Genomic DNA, 21,440 nt, shown 5'->3' on the forward strand with positions numbered 1-21,440 from the left:
CTAAGCGGGTCTTGAGGGCAAATGTGCTTTAACTCTTAGACCCTGAATGCAGAGAGAAAAAGAATAAATCGTATTATTAAACGGCAAATAGAAGCTAAGTCTCTCAAGTGATTGGGAATAGTGACATGGTTGCTAAGACAAATATGCAACAATTTTAAAATAACTAAAGTTTAGGCTAATCGGATGCTTCATATTTTATCCAATTTAACTCCTAACCTGAAAAGTATGTGACATGACGTGTACAGGACAAACAAATAATTCAGGTAAAGTGGCATTGGTTGAAGTACCATAAATTCCCAATGATCATCTACCTATAAATCAAACAAATAAAAGTTTGAGTTGTATTCCCTTCATCCATTTTCTTTAAGGGCTTGTCTTTGTCCTCGGAATGGTCATGCAATTTGTTACTTTAAATGGCAATCGTAGTTTTGACATTGTTGCTATTATTGTTGTTCTTTAAAACGGAGATAGTGAGGGCTTAATTAATTGGAGCGTAAAAATGCGAAGATAGTTCCCATCATTACTACGCCTATTACAGCGACCTTTGTATCGGAATCTTGTACAGACTCTTAGATGATGACAGTTTTAAGGAGATGTCATTGCATAATGCAGTTTCCCATGATTCACTGAGAATAGGTATTGATGACCGAGCCACAATTACCCGGATCAAAGTGTTGAAGGTCCATGTTACGATTACCTGTGATACAATTAGACTGGAGTAGTGATGGCCCAGGTTAGAGTTACCCGTGAAACAACAGGATTGTAGTAGTGATGGTACAAACTACCGTTACCCATGATTCAAGTGGATTGGAGCATTAATGATACAGGCTACATCTACCCATACTATTATTGGATTGGAGTATTGATGGCACAATTTACAGTTACCCATTACACAGCTGGATTGGAATATTCATGGTATAAACTACAGTTACCCATGATACAGTTGGACTGGAGTATTACTGGTACAAGTTACAGTTACCCATGATACAAGTGGATTGGAGTATTGATGGTACAGGCTACATGTACCCATGCTATTTTTGGATTGGAGTATTGATGGCACAAACTACAGTTATGCATGATTCAAGTGGATTGGAGTATTGATGGTACAAGTTACAGTTACCCATGATACAAGTGGATTAGATTACTGATGGTACAAGTTACAGTTATTACTGATATATATGGATTGGAACATTCATGGCGCAGCTTGTGCTCAATCCAAACACTATTTTAGTGTTAGCAAGAGTAGATGAGTATATCTACTTAAACTTCAATAATAAAAAATTCATCAAAATATCAAATCTGTGTCCGTGTTCCCTAACTAAGGATCCAATATAATGCTTCGTATGTATGTATGTATGTATGTATGTATGTATGTATGTATGTATGTATGTATGTATGTATGTATGTATGCATGCATGCATGCATGCATGCATGCATGCATGTATGTATGTATGTATGTATGTCTGGAAACGCTTCAAATGCAGCACGTATGAAGGGGTTGATATTTCTGAATCAGCCTCTGATATGAATAGAAAACAATATATATATATATATATATATATATATATATATATATATATATATATATATATATATATATATATATATATATATATATATAACTTTGAAAAACAGCCAAGCTAATATCAATAAACAACAAGACAGGACATTATTCGCCTTTTACCACGTGACATATCATTTGAAACATGGCGAAAATATATCAATGAAACTTACTGAAGTAATACTAGCGTCGAACGACGTTAAAAATAAAGGCAAATCCAAGTTTCGTTTCTTATATATATATATATATATATATATATATATATATATATATATATATATATATATGCTTGCATTTTACATTAAAAAATTGGCTAAAAGCTGCACACGCTTGATCTTTAAGATTATTAGCATCTACCAGCTGACGGTATCTGTTAATTTTTAAATACGGTTTCATAGTAAAGATTGGGATAATTCTTTAACATACGTACATTAATAGTAGATATCGATAAAAAAAATATAAAAACCCAATGAAATCCAATTGAGCAAAAAGTAATTTTGTCGATACTATTTTTATAACATCACGGGCATGCGCGCCGTTCGTATAAGTAACCCGCGGTTTGTATATAGATGTAAAAAAAAAATCATAAAGTTAGTTAGCTGAATGTGTTAGGAAGCAAATTATCTAGATAAAATAAGACATTCAAGTTATGACTTCCTTTCCTTGAATTGCTATTAAAACGTCTTTAAAAAAAAAATTCAAAACAAACAAAATAATTAAACCGCCCTAATATTAATATATTTTTATGTGTATGAATTCAGAACAACAATGTTTCCATCCATTTCACTTTCCCAAACAAAGAGTAAATAAAGAATGAAAGAAAAATCATACACCAATGCATAGATGCGTTTAACAAGGAAAGTGGGAATTCCTTATTTTAGTTTATACAATAATATCCGTGGTATTTTTTTCTTCAAATCATCTGCAGTGTATAAATAGTTTATCTTATATGCATGCAATGGTGATGCTAACTACACTTAACTTACTGGACAAAGCTTTCACCTGTATTGAAGAAAAGGAACTGTTTACTTCCATCACAATACTCTACGAAGATTTAATGTGTTGGTTCTCAAGGCACGAATACCCTCGCAAACTGTACTTTAGTGTAAATTCTATCTAGACTACTATACGTTTCAACAGCCGTAATGAGTGTAAGTCGCATGATGTCACTGGTCAACGTCATTGAAGAGTGGACGTTGCATGACGTTGGTCACTGACAGTGAAGTGATTAGGCCATGACGAGTTCAAATGGACATCAGTTGTCACTGACAGTGAAGTGTTCAGGCAATGACGAGTTCAAATGGACATCAGTTGTCACTGACAGTGAAGTGTTTAGGCAATGACGAGTTCAAATGGATATCAGTAAACAGATATCAAGAATAGAAAAGTAGGTCGACTCTAACCTAATTTTGGTTACTGCAGTATACACAGTTTGTTAGTTGCATCTAAATATAATATCAAGAGTACAAATGCATGAAGTGTTGGAAGATGTCAAGTAAACCCAGTCTCGTTGATATCAAACAACCGTAAAATGGATGTCACAGTGGCCTGCTCTTTAATACATTGTACAGTGTCCAAATATAAAGTTTGACATGAGTTGGAGAGCATCTTAGAGATGCAACTTGAAAATTAAAATGAAAACTAGGGCACAATGCAAGAAGGCTAAAGTGACCTATTTTCTCAACCAGTGTCGTGTGCTTGTAAAGATTAGTTAACTGATAAAGTTGGATTAGATTGTTATGAGATTTTTTTATATGGAAGAATGTTTTTTGCATAAAATGCCTCCAATACTTTTTTATGTAGTTGTGCGTGAAAACGGGTCTAAGATTTTAATAGTCTTACGAATAAATCTTTTTTCTTTTTTTTTAAAAACATTCAAATCTCAGAAATAAATAACATTGATAAACTTTGATAAGCCCGAGTTTCTCTTCCTGATTTGGATCCATATACATCAAGGATTGAAGTATCTATCTTCATATATAAAAGAGAAGTTGCTTGATATTTCTTACGTTACCAGGAACGCACACGCGTCCGGACAAAAAGCATCACCCAATTTTCGCTTTTGCTACGAAAAGATCGGCGTTAATAAAAAAAAAAAGATATATTGTAATGAAAAGAAAACCGACAACGACAATCATTTGCGCCTGCTGCTTCTAAAGCTACTGCAATCTTACACTATAAATAGTACATCTCCCTGTGCTACTACTTACCATGCTACACTACTACTGCTACTGCTTCTAATGGTGCTACTATTACTGCTACTGTTGTTGCCACTGCTACTAATTCACACATACTACTCCGTCTACTACATCTACCAATACGACTTTTTCTGCTTCACAAATACAGCTACTATTACTACTACTTAAGGACTACTACCGTTACTACTACCGTTACTACTACTACTACTACTGCTACTACTACTACACCTAAAGAGTATTTCAATATGGTCATATAGGAGCATTTACTCATCATAAATTAAATATTAATTGTTTCTTCTAAAATTTAATATCAGTAATCAAAAGCGCTCGCCTTTACCAACCACTGCCATCTCACGTGGTGGCGGGCTTCGGCCTCAGGCTTTGCCTTTGCCAATGTGGCTATGTGAGAAAGCGTAGATTTCATTGCGACATCACAGCGTGGGACATTCTGTATGGACCCGAACACGCCTTTAGGCTGACCTCGTCCAAACATGTCAACGCAGTTTGCCTTACGCGTTTTTAGGGGTGCATAAATAATTACCTTAAAAGAAATATGGATGTTTCAGGATCTAAGTAAAGTGGATAATCGCAGTTTCAAGGTACATAAAAGGTATATGCAACCAAATTCTACAAAATTACCCCCATTAGTGGAATAGTCGGTAATAAACGTCTACGTGACTAGCACTATAGTATCCTACAACTACTCCTTACAATACTATTACTACTCACCGCTCTGGTGACCTAGTGGTTAGAGCGTACGCCTCGGAAGCGGGAGGTCGTGGGTTCGAACCATGGCAGAGTCATACAAAAGACTTATTAAAATGGTACTAATAGCTGCATCGCTAGGCGCTCAGCACTAAGAGGTTAGTGTTAGGACTGGTCGGCGTGGTGTCAGGATAATGTGACTGGGTGGGATATCATGCTACATCATGATGTCCCAGTGCTAGACATCACTATAAACTGCCACACTGCAGAGATGGTAGCGATGTGACTGAAATGTTTTTAAAGCTATGCTAAAAATCCAAATCACAGTCACACACACACACACTGGAGTCCCGAGTGGTATAACGCATTCGCCTTTACAGATCACTCCCATCTCAACTATGCTCGCGTATACTTTAGTCTCGGGCTCGGCCAGTGTGGATATATAAGAAAGCTTGACAGTGGCTGCCTGTTGGTTCTTACCGGGGGATTTCCCGAGTTCTTTTCCCAGCAGTTTTACTATGATCGCCATGTACTGACTCAATAATAAAAACAGTGCTGAAAAATGTCATTAAATCTGAACAACAACAACAACAACAACAGCAACAATAATACCTTGCCCTACAAATACGTTACTGTTACTTCTACTACCACCACCACTAATACTAGTATTACTTACCCTACTGCAACAACTTAACATAATACACTACTACTAATAATATTACTACTACTACAACTTCTACTACTACTAGTAATAATAATAATAATAATAATAATCAAGTCAACAATAACAATGAGATAACGGGTGATAAGGTCATGAGAATATACCCTTTTCACATTTCCCGTGTGCATGTCTATGGTTCGTGAAGATAAATCCTGCGAAAACTTTTTGAGGTTTTCTTTGAGGGTTATCCAGATCCACTTAAAAATCTTTGGTTTAGAGCAACCACACTCTAAAACATGTATCGTAAATGTCTAAATGTACACCACATATTTGTATTGTGCAAGGAAACAAGTGTAACAGCAGATTGCTCTTCACAGGTTTCAGTTTATAAGATATACAGAACGATTGAACATGATTGTAGATTGGAATAAGTTCAGCACTCAAGCTATACTATATAGGAGAGAGTAGCGTTGTGTGTGTTGTTATATATATATATATATATATATATATATATATATATATATATATATATATATATATATATATATATATATATATATATATATATATATATATATATATATATATATATATATATATATATATGGTCCAGATAATTCAGACTGTGGGAAATTAGTCGCTTGTCGGCCCTGTTGAAAATTCTCATTTTGCGCCAATCGAGACCGTGTGCGATTGCTTTGTCGAATAAAATTAGCATATAACGGTCCTCTGTTAATCGAAACAATCATCACTATCCACGCGTTTAAAAAAGAAAGGAAAACAATGCTTGGATATTGTGATACGTACACAGCTTTTGTTGGTACGTATATGTGCAATGTCCTTGAACTGCTTCGGCACCGCATGTATTTAAGCTAGGCATATGAAACATGAGTAAATAATAGCCTTGTGTGTGCAGACTGTAACAAGACGTTTTGAATCTTCATCACGTGCCAAGACTTTTGAAACTATTTTGTCGCCCTTATGGACCAGGAAATGGTTGTATGTTAATTTCACAGAGTGTTTTCAAATACCGAGAGTTTTTGTGCTTCACGTGTCTGGGATTTGACGTGTGTGATTAATGACCCAAAGTGTCAACACATATCAAACTGGTGCGCCCCTGGATGACGGACAGGGGTTGCCCGGAGTCTTTCCAGATACGGTGTTACAGTTACGTAGTTTTAAAGAAATCGGGCTCGTGACACGAATTGTACGGGATCCTAATTCGCACCCTCAGATCAGCGCGGATCCTGTAGTGGGTCTTTGGGAATGGCGCTTTGCCGTATTTGCTTGTTATTTTATAAACTTCAAGTTGTTGATATGCAGTAGCATGTCTGAAACCAAACACACACACACACACACACACAACAACAACAACAACAACAACAACACACACACACAACACACCAACATACACTCACACGCACACACACATATATATCTATCTACTTACTTACTGGCCATGAAAAGGCTAAACTATACGTGCAATTGATAATTACCCTGGGGTTCATATTAACCTTCTATTTGACTTATATCGTGGGTAATAGCTTGAAACTATCAAGACCCCCACCCTCTAACAATGTGCATTCTTACCTGCCATAACCACCAAAGTACCTACACAACTGTCATTGGCCCCTGAGGCAGTCCTTGCCCTCGGCGACATATCCAGGAAGCTGAAACTGCATGATGGCGATCAGAGCGAGAAAGCACATGGATGCGTGTTTCTCTCATGCTTGTATTTAACTTGAGCCACTTTATTGGACTGTCATTAACATTAACATGTCTGCATTGGATACTAAGAAAATACATATGTATAATTAATCGTCCAGTCATATATATTGTAAAATCTTATAATTCTATATTTCGTTGCATTCCTTTGTACATTCGTATATTTTGTTAATCTTCTCATTCATTCATTCATTCATTCATTCATTCATTCATTCATTCATTCATTCATTCATTCATTCATTCATGTATTATTAGCATTTCACACCAACCCTTTTCTCCGCCTGTTGTTTTTTGTTTAGTTTGCTTGTGAAACAATTCCTGCTTGTATTGTACAAAGTCAAGGGCTGAATGTTTATTTCAACCAGTATATTCCTTTCTTGTCATGAACGACTTTCTAAATTCAAAGTATCTGAATAGACTAATATGGATAAGTCTTGCACGGGACTAACATGAAAAACCTTATACATAATTAGTATGGAAAACCCTTACACAGAATTAGTATGAAAAACCCTTACACAGAATTAGTATGGAAAACCCTTACACAGAATTAGTATGGAAAACCCTTACGCAGAATTAGTATGGAAAACCCTTACACAGAATTAGGATGTTAAACCCTTACGCAGAATTAGTATTAAAAACCTTACACAGAATTAGTATGGAAAACCCTTACACAGAATTAGTATGGAAAACCCTTACACAGAATTAGTATGGAAAACCCTTACACAAACTAATATGGAAAAGTCTTGAGTAGGACTAATATGGAAAGTCTTACACATGACTAATATGGAAAATGTTACACGACTAATATTGAAAACCCTTACACAGAACTAATAAGGAAAACCCTTACACGGTAATAATATGGAAAACCGTTACACAGGAATAATATGGATAACCCATACACAGGATGAATATGGAAACCCTTACACAGGAATAATACGGAAAACCCTTACACAGGACAATTATAGAAACCCCTTACACCGGACAAATACTGAAACCTTTACGCAGGACTAATATTGAAAGTCTTACACGGCTTTCATGTATTATGAAAAACCTTTACACATGAATAATACGGAAAACCCTTAGACATGACTAAAATGGAACACCCTTACACAGGACAAATATACAAAACCCTTAGACAAGATTAATATGGAAACTCTTTCACGGGACTAATGTGGAAAACCTTTACACGATTCTAAAATGGAAACCCTTACACTGGAATAATATGGAAAATCCTTACAGTGACTAATATTGAAAACCATTGCAAAGGACTAAAATGGAAAAACCTTACAATGGACTAATATGAAAAACCCGTACACGGGACTAATATGGAAAACCTTTACGCGATTATAAAATGAAAACCCTTACACATGACTATTATGGAAAAGCCTTAGACTAGATTAATACTGAGAAGAAAAAAACTTACACGGGACCAATATGCAAAACCCGTACCCGGGACTAATATGGAAAAGTCTCACACAGACCAGTTGTCATACAAATCTTATCGAAAATGTTAGCTCCATTTGGAACAAAAAAATACTGCAAAATAGTATCTGCCTCTATTAAACAATATCCACGGGGAATGGAACAGTCTAAAAAAGGGTATCCTTTGAAGACCAGTTCAGAGTAATAATCATAAAAACCTAATGACTCTCTAGGCCATCTAATTTAAAATGTGTACGGTCATTAAAAGACACGTGTCTCTCTAGGGCAGCTATTTTAAAACAAGAGACAGACATACAGAAGTCTGCTTTTCAACTGCGAAATGGGGAATTCTTTTCTATCGACATCTTGAAATTTGTTTTGCCTTATGGTTCACAAGTTTACTGTCATAAAATTTTTGACAAATGCATTGCAAGAAAGTCGTTAAATAGACCAATACACGAAGAACAAACAGGGACGTATAATCTTAAAATCTTCATTGTAATATATATTTGCCTTTGTCACCGTAAATGGAAGAAAGACTCGTCCTTGCAAACTTTACATAGTAGAAAGACTTTGTCCTTGCAAACTGTACATAGAAGAAAGACTCGTCCTTGCAAATTGTACATAGAAGAAAGACTTGTCCTTACAAACTGTACATAGAAGAAAGACTTTTTTTGTCCTTGCAAACTGTACATAGAAGAAAGACTTGTCCTTGCAAACTGTAAATAGAAGAAATACTCTTTGCAAGTTTTAATCATTGCTCATGAGATGCTTTAATAACTCTGTGAAAATCAAATTTGATTCCTTCCCTGAAAACAACATTTTTCTATTAAATAGAATTTAGATTTCTACAAATTGGTTGCCACGTTTCGGGGCTTGATCACATGACATAATAATAATCACGTGATGAGTGAAGTGTGCAAAAGTGGAAAGGATGAAGATGAATGTTTTCGAGTTTAATGGAAATAAATGTGGGTGGGTGAAAAAGCTTGCCAGTAGCTTTATGGTTGTCGGTGGTTTGTACTGGTCCTGTCCCTGGGGGTTCTTCCTCCACCAATTATACTGGTGTTCATGTATTGCCTGTCGTGTGCTGAAAAATGGCGCTAAACCCACAACAACAAGTAGAAAAGTTTATTTTGATATTACAATAACGTATGTATGTATGTATGTATGTATGTATGTATGTATGTATGTATGTATGTATGTATGTATGTATGTATGCATGCATGTATGTATGTATGCATGCATGCATGTTTGGATTTATGGATGGATTGATGGATGGATGGATGGATGTGTGTGTGTGTGTGTGTGTGTATGTATGTATGTATGTATGTATGTATAAATGTGTATGTATGTATAAATGTTTAGTATGTATGTGTGTATGTCTGTATGTATGTATGTATGTATGTATGTATGTATGTATGTTGTATGGATGGATGGATGGATGGATGGATGGGTGTGTGTGTGTGTATGTATGTGTGTGTGTGTGTGTGTGTGTGTGTGTGTGTATGTACATAACACCTCTCCTCATAAGGAATAAAGCTTTTGTTTTCCGCATTAATAAAATACACAACTAATGAAATTGTACAGGAAGAGGTATGATAAATATACAAAATGTATACAGAATAAAGCAAAATAAAACTCTTACACATATGAAAGTTCATCTGCGATTAATTTTCTTTTCCTTTTATATGCCGAATATCAATGTTGTATTCTTGCAACATCAAATTGCATTTCAACAGCCTGTAGTTTTTCTTTTTCTTTTTTATGAAAGTAATCACTGAATACAGAAATCTGAGAAGGAGCAGAATTAATATACACTTCAAAGTGATGTAACTTCTGGACTAGCCCCCAATTTTCTGTTGCGACTCTGTACATTTCAATGAATTGACCTAGTTCGCTGATCTACCCATTTCATTTATAAATTAAGTGCAAAGTCTTGATAAGGTACTTCTAAATGGCAATATATGATTTAATACCATAATAGTCATGTCAATATATGATTTAATACCATAATAGTCATGTCAATATATGATTTAATACCATAATAGTCATGTCAATATATGATTTAATACCATAATAGTCATGTCAATATATGATTTACTGCAATAATAATCGTGTCAATATATGATTTTTCTTTCAATCGTCAAAATTACGATAAGACAAATCCACGTATGAGTTGTGAATTAGGCTCCACCAAATCACAAAATCTTTATTTAAATAGAAACAATAAATTGTTAACACACCCCACCCGCTTTAAAAGACATGCGCTGTGCAAACTAACAGTAACTCCGTCATATACTAGGGTCAGTTAATCTCATTAGATTTCATTAGACTCTCGCTCATATTAGGGCCAGTAACTCTTTCTTATTACGTTCAGTTATCTTATTAGGATTCATCAGACACCTTTAAAAGTTAGAGTCAAAAAACTCCCTCGCATATTAGGTCCGGTATCTTCCCTGTATATTAGGGACAATCAACCTTATCAGAATTCATCAGAATCCCTCACATATTAGGGCCAATAACTCCATACCATGTTAGGGCCAATAACTCCATACCATGTTAGAGCCAGTAACTCCATACCATGTTAGGGCCAATAACTCCATACTATGTTAGGGACATTAACTCATTTACATTGTAGTGCCAGTTAACCTTACTAGAATTCATCCGACTCCATCACACATTAGTGCCAGTTAACCTGTTAGAATTCATCCGACTCCATCACACATTAGTGCCAGTTAACCTTACTAGATTTCATCCGACTCCATCACACATTAGTGCCAGTTAACCTTACTAGATTTCATCCGACTCCATCACACATTAGTGCCAGTTAACCTTACTAGAATTCATCCGACTCCATCACACATTAGTGCCAGTTAACCTGTTAGAATTCATCCGACTCCATCACACATTAGTGCCAGTTAACCTGTTAGAATTCATCCGACTCCATCACACATTAGTGCCAGTTAACCTGTTAGAATTCATCCGACTCCATCACACATTAGTGCCAGTTAACCTGTTAGAATTCATCATACTCCCTCGCATAGGTCGAGTTAAACTTATTAGACTTCACCATACTTCCTCGCATATTAGTGCCAGTAACTCCATCGCAATTTAATCATGTCAGAATTATCAGACTCCCTCACGTGTTAGGGCCAATAACTCCATGCCATATTAGGGCCTGTAACTCCATACCATGTTAGGGCCAGTAACTCCATACCATGTTAGGGCCATTTAATCTTTTTGGAACATTCATCGTAATACAGTAGCATATAATATTATGAACTATCTTCATCTACCTCCTGGTTTAACAATTACAAATGTTGTTCCAATATTTAAATAATTTCATTTGGGGAGCTACGGCAGTTAAGTTTGTATTGCGTCGTACTCGTACTCCAAAGGTAGCGGTGACGCTATTAGCCCGGACCAGACTAGTTGGGCAGCCTCTGCACGTTCTTGGAAAAGGGACTTCATCTCCTCGGAAGGATATGGTCAATAATGTGTTACAAGTGTGGTTGTTAGCCTTACCCCCGCCAACTCAACCCCTACCCCTGAAATAATCCCAGACAAATGTTATAGAACCAGGCCAAAACTTTCTGTGTACAAGATTTTGCTGCGCAGTTTGTTTTTCATAATGTCATACAGGATAGATAAACTATATTCAAAAGACCATCGGTCACTGCATACAAATGTCATTATCAGTAGAATAACTCTGGACTGTACAAATCATTATGTTACGAGTCTATGGTCTTAAAATAAGTAACAGAAAAGAGCGAAAGACAACACGCTTTGTAAAATTTAACACACATATTTGTTTTCCTAGAATACGAAGTGAAAATGACAGAAGAAACAAATTACGATATTGCTAATAAAATCCCAAAATAGTCCAAGAATTACAGATACAAGTCCTAGTAATTTAAAGTCCTGAATAAAATTCAGTAAAAGTCCAGGAAAAATCGCAAAACTGAAGTCGATTACGTGTCTGTGGTAACTATTGAAGTGTTGATGTATCAACAGTCTTTTGTTGAATCAAAGAAATGTATTACCAGGTTTGAATATTCTATAAATTCCAGTGAATGTCTCTATCCAAGACTTTTATCAGAGTACTTTTGTATTTCCAGAGAAAATAATCGCTTGAATTCAATATTTTGAACAAAAAAGATTCCAATCCATAAACACCTGACCACAACATATAATACAACTTGAAAGTGCTAGATGTTAAAGCATGAGTGATCAATTCTCACAACCACAAGATTATATTGTTCTCTACTTGACCTCAGGTCACGATTAGCAGTTTCTATTTTTAAAAATGTAATTAATGGAAAATAACCTTCTAGAATGATCCTGATGTTTACAAAATCAAAACCATAACCTATAAAAGTCATTTAGGAAAATCCAAAACCTTGACCCAAACAAACACATTTACTTCTTCTGTTAATAATAATAATTCAGATATTAAGCTCATAAACATAGATAATAATTTAACTATGTATTAGTTGTTGACATAAAATGAAATTTTAAAAAAAGTAAATCAGGCCAATTAAAAATGAATTCCATTTGGACAAGGACAAGTCATGCCTACAATGTTATATTACAATAGCATGTAATGAAGTAAAAGAAAATTTTAAAGCTAACAGACAAACAATTAAATTAAGTATGCATAACATTAGAAATATAACCAATAGAAAATATTGAATAAGCTCAAATTATTGACAAAAACACAATTGTGAAACATTTTCCATGGCACATACAGAATTGTACAAAAAGACATCAGTCATACATGTTATTTACAAAATTGTACAAAACACACCAATGATACATTTTCCATGGCATATATAGAATTGTATAAAAGACACCAGTGATACATATGTTATTTACAGCATTGTACAAAAACACAACAATGACGATTTTTCTATGGTATTTACATAACTGAACAATATTTTCCATGGCACTTACAGAATTGTACAAATACTACAACAGTGACACTACAACCTTGACTATCAGTAATACAAAATGGACCTTAAACAAGGAAAATAAAATTTGAACATTAATTGCTTATATATGCAATTGTTATTTAAAACATCGCTAATGACAAGTACATAAACGAATACAAATGAAAGAACAATACCAACCATCTTTTATTTTTCATACGATTTTATATTTTAAACAAAACAGAAATAGCCTTGCTTGTATTGTTATATCTTTAGCTTTGAATTCTATAATATCTTTTTCAGTGGAAAGATATATTGTATAAAATACCATGGCTGTTTAATTATTTTGTCAGTAATTTGTCATATTTTTTAATATTATCTCTACATCATTTTCAAATAAAATAACAGACAGTGTCAGCAAACTACAAGGGCTTAGATCCTGTTGTTAATTCTTGCCTTCCTTACAATTTTCGTCTCAAACACGAATCAAGTTTTGTTCTTCAATTTAAAACTCGCGTGTTACATAAACAATTTGACTGGATTAGTTCAGGACATAGCTACAACAAAAGATTATCTATTTACAATCCACCACTATCTGAATACTAACACGCTTTTTAAAGACAATTTTCACACCTATGTCAAATAATTAAAACTGGCTCGTGGGCGCACAGTTGGCAAGGCGTGGTTTTTGATGCCCTGGGCAAGAAATACACGTGTCATCGATAAACCATCTAAATAGCTATTACATTGTTTTTTGTATTCATTTCGGCTGGGTCTTCCTTGACGTCCATTCAATCATAGCCACGCCCACATAGGAAATGACGGACACATGCAATATAAAAAGACCGACCTCTCGAAAGGGCATCAATATCATCTTGATCATTCGACTATACAACGTGAGTTTGGAGTGTACGTGGACATCTTGTACAATTCTGTATCATTATCAATCATCTTTATGATATGACAGTATAGAGGGGAAAAAATGTAAGTATCATATATTTATTTTTGGTGAATACGTAAACATGAGCTTAATTGAATACAGTTTTTTTCTTATATTGTTACTGCTTTTTATGATGCCAGAAGAAAAAAAATAAAATGTTTGAAAAAAGATAATCTAAAAATGAAAACGTAAAAGTGGAAATGGACACAGTCTTTTATCAGAATGTACTTTTTTTATCATAGTCATTATCGTGAACGTACATTTGTATTCATTTAAATTTAATTTTATGTTTAAGACAACCAATAAATCAATTTATCTTTGGCTCTTCTTATATGACAGTCAAGCTAATGTGTGTGCGTGGGGGGGGGGGTACCGACATGTATTCGAAACGCACATGAAATTTGTGAATTTATCTATATATCGTTTGAAGGAACACTAGGAAAATAACAACACAAAGCTCGTATTTCCCATAACCCTTCCAACCCCATTTTAGGTATTCTTGACGATCATACTCCCAAAAATATCAAAATACTGACTAAAAGTAAAGCCACTACAACTATTTATAAATAAAAAAAAAGAATACTAACAATAGTGATTACTTCTGAAAAGAAAAAGGTATAATAATAATAATAATAATAATAATAATAATAATAATAATATTTATTAATAACAGTGGCTGTATCGACACTAGCAGTGGTACTACACCGCCACAAATAATTGTATTAGTAGTTATATTAACAATAGTAGTAAGTATTGCTATGAGTGATGTTTAAAGTTTCTAGTTGTCACTTTAAAGTATTGGCTTGCGTTCTTACATGTTTAAAGACTGACAGATAGGTTACATTTTCATGTCAGCTATTTCGTGTTCTGTATTTGTTATATTTACGTGTCAGCCATTTCGTGCTTTGTATTTGTAATCCTACTTACAGTACTACCATTGAACATTTACACCTTTTAAGATTTCCAACACAATGTATACTCTCTATTAATCCTTTACCGACACCTGTTTAAACGACCTTACATTTATGACTTAATTATTCGGTTTTCCTGTTGTTATTCCGCGAAGCCTCATATGCGGAAACGGCGGCACCCCTTTGATCTTATTATTTCGTTTGGACACTTATTCACGTTCCTTACATCTTAACAAGAAGCCATTTTCGTACCCGGATACTGATACTAATAAAATTACCTCACAATGTGTCATTATATAGAAGTTACATACCAATAATAGCCAAAAGAATTAAGCCTACAGTGATATCAATGATTAATTATCAGACAACATCATTATTATTATTATTATTATTATTATTATTGGGGATCATTCGTATATCAATTTCATTAAGAAGAAACGGTAAAAGATATATGAATGTTTTGTAGAGATATTTTGTTTATTTATTTAATTCGATATCTTTTAAAACATACAAATTGAAAAATAATGTCAGAGTTCATGGCGCGAAAAGACACATTATAAACGTGCTCATTAAAATGTGTGCTTCTGTGGAGCCAAACAGGCATACATGCAGACGTGTTTAAGGATTATAATTAAAAAAGAAAGAATACAACACAAAATAAATAATTGAGTCAAATACAAAAACATCAACAACAGCTTCACAGAACACCAGGTCCATCCTCAGTCCGAGTTTCCTCTGATCCATACCACTCCATTTTTTAATATTTGGACATTTATCTTGGGATTCGCAATTTCTGAGAAAATAAATTGTATTCCTATCGATTTCATGCAGGTATATCTCGACAAATGTCGTTCAAGTTTGCTTGGCCGTGCTGTAAGCGGCTATTCCAGTGGACTCTAACCTTACACCCCAACATAAATGTCCAAATATCAGAAATGGGGTGGCAAAGGTCAGAGGAAGCGCGAACTAGTCCATCCTGCGAATTGATTTAAACGATTTTAGAAACGTTATCGCCAAATATGATTAGATTGTCTCCGTTACAGCCGCATAACAATAAATAAGTAATGTATGTGTCATATATATATATATATATATATATATATATATATATATATATATATATATATATATATATATATATATATATATATATATATATATATATATATATATATATATATATTCCGAAAGATGATCAAGTGACTATTTGACGCTTTTGATTGCGTAAAAAGAATATAACTTTTCATGTGTAATAAATAAGTAAATTCTTTTTCAGATGGCGACAATAACGATCATTTTCAATGGCGACGCCAGACGTGTGTCCGGTATAACAAGAACCACAACATGTGAAGACGTCATCAAAGTGCTGCTGCGGAATGAGAAGGAAAACGCATCCTCTTTTGCAATTTTTGAGTCTGTTGGTGGCATCGAGCGTCTTCTTCCAGGAAATACACGGTTGCTAAAACTCAAAAACAGCTGGGGTGACGAGATTGAAAAAGTAAAGTTTGTCCTCAGGAAAAGCCAGTGTCATGGATTGGTACCCAAAATTTCAATTGCTAGGAGGAAGCGTCTCTGTGAGAAGCGGAAACCAGTCAGTCCGTCAGTCGATGGCAGAGGGCACTGTCCGAATACTATTTGCAATAACGTGTCAGAGAGGAAGGAAAGCGCTCGACTTCTTGTGCAACTGACGCAGGCTCAGAAAACAAAGATTCAGAAAATCAAGGATAAAATTACTGGCCTGGACAAAGGGCTAAAGAAATTTAATTTGGGACTTAGATTCAAGAAATTCGCTAATGCAAAAGTGAAGTCAAGCAAGGATGAAACATCTGAGGCGGACAGTATGGATGAATTCCTCGTTAATGTGAATGAGGATAACATGGAGGATTTGTTGAACTTTTGTGATAAAGTAGCTAGCCAAGAACTAAATCGTCTTGCATCTGACGCTGGCTACTCCGATACAAAATCAGACGTATCCACTAAACATAACACAAAGGAAGAAGACTGTAATGTGGACATTTTGGAGGAAAAGCTAAAGGAGGTCCAACATGTTCTCCATAAATATGCACAATCAACGAGGACTTTACAGAAAACTGGTGTTGACATTACAACGGAGGCAGCTGTCCTTCAGAACAAACTCTTAAGTCGGCAGAAAACATGTCAATCTTTGACAAAAAAGATTTTATCCGCTGACGGATCATCAAAGCCTCAGGTTAAATCAGCCGTATCGGACGTGCAGATTATTCCGATGCACAGTACACCTATATGTGGCCGAACCATGCCACGAATTTCCCGCGATGGTGATGATGATCGGCTTCGAAGACCTAGAGACAGGAAGAAATGTCTGCCGACCGGACGAAGCGGGAAACAAATTCTCATGCAGAAATACTTGAAGCAACAAGCGTCTCTCGTTCCTATGGCTACAAACTGGATAGTGCATGAGGATCGTCCTGAAACTGATAACGATTGGAGTGACTCATACCCTGTTGCGTCACAAATCATGAAACCCCCCAAATTCAATACTTTGCAAGAGCGGTGTAAATTTTACTGGGACATGGGTTGCGAAAGCGACAGTGATAGCGACTCGGGTGGTAGTAACGCATCCTTTGATCATGACCTCGGGTTTATGGACAATTTGCCGTTTAGTCCGAACCATGTGAGTGCAGATAATTCTTTTAAGAGAGAGCACTTTGTACTTAGTTTCTTTGAGAGTTCCAGCATTATTGAACCCAGCTCCCCGAGTTTAGCCAAGTATATACATGGCGAAAAACGACTTGTTGATTATAGTATCGGAAGTGACGAAAGTTATGACGACACAGCAGTAACAGTTTCTAAACCTGAAAGATCTACTAAATCTCTGAAAAACCATTCGGACTCAGACACTGGACTCAGTTCTCTTGGGAGCGAAGGGAACATTTCATGTTGTCAAATATACCTTGTGTGATGGACTTGATACGAAGTGCTATCGAATATCTAGCTGTGCTCTCTCTCTCTCTCTCTCTCTCTCTCTCTCTCTCTCTCTCCACCTCTCTCTCTCCACCCCACCCTCCCTCTCTCTCTCTCTCTCTCTCTCTCTCTCTCTCTCTCTCTCTCTCTCTCTCTCTCGCATTTCTGACGAATTAATAAAATTATGAATCATGTATATTGTATTTGTCATGTCTCATATGTTTCTCAAGTTGTTTAGGAACTTTGTTTTCTCCGTCTCAGATTATTTGCACACTAGCAATAACACACACGCCTGCACAAGTACACTACGTACAGAGCCCAAAACTGCACACAAAACCAAAGTCTCTCTGTCTCTGTCTGTCTGTCTGTCTCTCTCTCTCTATCTCTCTCTCTCTCTCTCTCTCTATCTCAAGCAAGCAAGCAAGAAGACAGGTACATTTTTTATTTTGTATTGCATCGTTCATGCATTTTGATCATGAATCCTACATAAAAGCGTAACCTGCACGCACAAGCTCTATTCGTTTTTCCAATAAAACTACATGCAGATTCGACCGCTCCGGTGGCCTAGTGGCTAGCGCATGAGCATCAGATGGGTCGCGGGTTCGAATCCCGGCCGAGTCATGCCAAAGACTTATAAAAATGGTACTCAGAGCTGCCTCGCTAGGCGCTCATCATTAAGAGGTTAGTGTTAGGACTGGTCGGCCTGGTGTCAGGATAATATGACGGTGTGGGACATCGTCCTGTATGTCTGCGGCATGATGCCCCACTCCTAGACATCACTATAAATTGCCACACTGCAGACTTCGAAGCGATATGACTGAAAAATCGTTAATGCTACGTCAAAATTCCGAATCACACACATACACAGGCAGATTGTTGGAAATGGATCACAATTGCGCTCTCTAAACTGAAAAATGAACACTTACGCGGCAACCAAGGTAGAAATAATTGTAGAAAAGTGTGCTGACGGGCATCTTTTACCAAGGGGTATGGTCATATGTGACAAGAAGACTGTTGTGAACTTTGCGATTCAAGTACTGTCAAAATTTTAAAGGTAACGTTTGTGAAATACACTCAAGCAAAAAGTTTGAAGTATTTGTTGGACCGTGGAATGTGCAAAACACTATGAGCAAATTTGTGGATGTACTGGGGACAGGACTGACGCCCATCATTTTATTTCCATCTAAAGGAAGCACCAGTTTAATATACCAAATGTATATATCTCCCTTACATGTGCACTTTTCCGCAAAATTAACATAGCAGTGCATTTAAATATATTTCTCAAGTCTGGCTTCCATCATTCCTCCCACAACCTTTATCTTCTTGAACAAAATATGCTGTAAATTTAATATATATTCAACCTTAGTAACACTGTAGCAGGGTTAATCCTCAAATAGAACTGTGTGGTCAATCACGTCGATTGAGAAAGACATTTTATCTCAAATATTTTTAATGTTTGAGTTCGGTGTCACGTTACGTCTCCTTCGGGAACTTCCCTCCATTATATCTTAATGATGGTTTTATTAGCATTCCGTACAGATTGATATTGAATCTCGATACAAATAGAACTAGCGCAGGGACAAGATGATGGCAGACTGGTCGATATGCATAAATATGTCAAATGATACCGATATATTGAAGCAAAATAATCCAGGAGATATGTTGGGGGTATTCCATCCTGCCCTCTGGTGGTAGGCCTGTTGTGAGGAGGATATCATATATCGCTAATTGACCATTAAGATTCTTACTCTGTCTGATGCGCCACGTGTGGCATACCACACATACCCACTGCATGATGCATGGTGCATAAGAAGGAAAATAGGACGGAATAAGAAAAATGTAAACTATATATATATATATATATATATATATATATATATATATATATATATATATATATAGAAGTTCGTCGTTTCGGATATTTAAACATCTTTAACATAATATTGAACTTATCTGCCTACCCACTCATGTTTAAAGATAAACTTAAATGTGTACGATAGAATGTGTATACTGTTCTTTCGGTCGTTTCATTCTTTTTTAAACTCATATAATGTAAGTGTCTAATACCAATTTACTTTCAGGGAAAATAAGTCAAACAAACAAGAAAGTAACAAAACATGGTTGCACGGTTCGATATTTTCATTCAAAGACAGTCGTAACTAATACCTTTTTTTCATGACTGTTCTAAAATACGATGATTAGAGAAAACTGAGGTCTACATGTTCTAGGATATAAAAATGTACACAACTCTTCAAATAATTGCGTAACGAAACTGCATATGCCTCAAGAGCTTAACAGGTTATGTTTGCTTTATAAATTGTCTGTCTGTCTGTTTCTATATTGGTTCAATTTACCCAAGGTCTTTGCGCGCTATATCTTTTTAATTCTTCACTTGTGTCCTAGATATATTTTTATTGCGTACCTAACGTTATTTATTTTATTCCGTTTGAATCCTACTATCGGATCAGGCAGGATTGGCTACCGTTGTTTGTTCTTTGGCAATGTACCTTACTCGAAATTGTATCTGCCCTAAATACCCTACTAAAAGAATGAACTAAACCAAACAGTTTTACATTCATAACTCAGATTTAAATATTAGAAAGCGGTTTCACAATGATATAAAAAGAAACAATTTTATTGTCAATTTAAGCGTTGCTTATTTATGAATCAGGTCGAGTTCCAAAATAAAAATGTTAGCCTTGTACAAAATATAGTTAGAATGTTATAAAGTGTGAAAACGGTTGAAAGAGTCAAGATGACAAGCAAAGGGTGAGTAGGTGGTTATAAGCAGTTTGCTGCAAGATCCATTGTATTCGAAACTCAGGACACGTCATAAGAGATTTGCTAATAACAGTAACAAAGAGAAAGGACAGAATATTTAAATAAGGCAAAGTTAAAATAAATCACATCCGCAAGGGAAGGCAGCACATAATGTCGAGATAAAAGTGCCGTCGCTCAAAATAGCGTTTTTAATTTCACTCGTATAAAATGCTGTCTTCAACACATCATTGCACAAGGATGTTTTAATAACGTATTATTTAATAAAACAAAACCAGCCTCGATCTGAAATTTAAAACCGATACATCGCCCGATGCAATGACCCTTCCTTCTAAAGTTTCGTTGGCTTCTTCCCAATTCCGATTTGAGGAAACTTGAAATCTGTTTTATAAGTAGTAAATGTATCATCATCATTATTAATTATGAACAGAAGTTGCAAAAGTTTGTAGTTATCTTCAGCTGGCCTTGAATGGGATTACATAATTTGGACAGATGAATTGAATCACCCGCTATCGCACCGCAACTTTAACATTATTGCTATATAGCTGGCATAGATGATATATATATATATATATATATATATATATATATATATATATATATATATATATATATATATATATATATATATATATATATATATATATATATATACATACATACAT

General features: G+C 35.3%; 1 protein-coding gene across 2 annotated transcripts in view; it reads left to right on the forward strand.

The window, feature by feature from the left end:
- The window catches only part of LOC149792474 (uncharacterized), a 28,682-nt gene extending 10,673 nt beyond the window's left edge, over positions 1-18,009 (forward strand). Inside the window, exons 1-2 of one of the 2 annotated variants that reach the window (XM_089971058.1) lie at positions 13,883-14,187; positions 16,331-18,009. In XM_089971058.1, the coding sequence (XP_089827184.1) occupies positions 16,331-17,995 (1,665 nt within the window). In that variant the 5' untranslated portion in view covers positions 13,883-14,187 and the 3' untranslated portion in view covers positions 17,996-18,009. Of the gene's footprint in view, positions 1-13,882; positions 14,188-16,330 lie in introns of those variants that run through there. The other variant, XM_089971056.1, reaches the window with a different exon arrangement.
- Positions 18,010-21,440: the final 3,431 nt, after the last annotated feature.

This window comes from Sinohyriopsis cumingii, chromosome 9 (genome assembly GCF_028554795.1).
Source record: "Sinohyriopsis cumingii isolate HCF-2022 chromosome 9, ASM2855479v2, whole genome shotgun sequence".
Classification (NCBI taxonomy): domain Eukaryota; kingdom Metazoa; phylum Mollusca; class Bivalvia; order Unionida; family Unionidae; genus Sinohyriopsis; species Sinohyriopsis cumingii.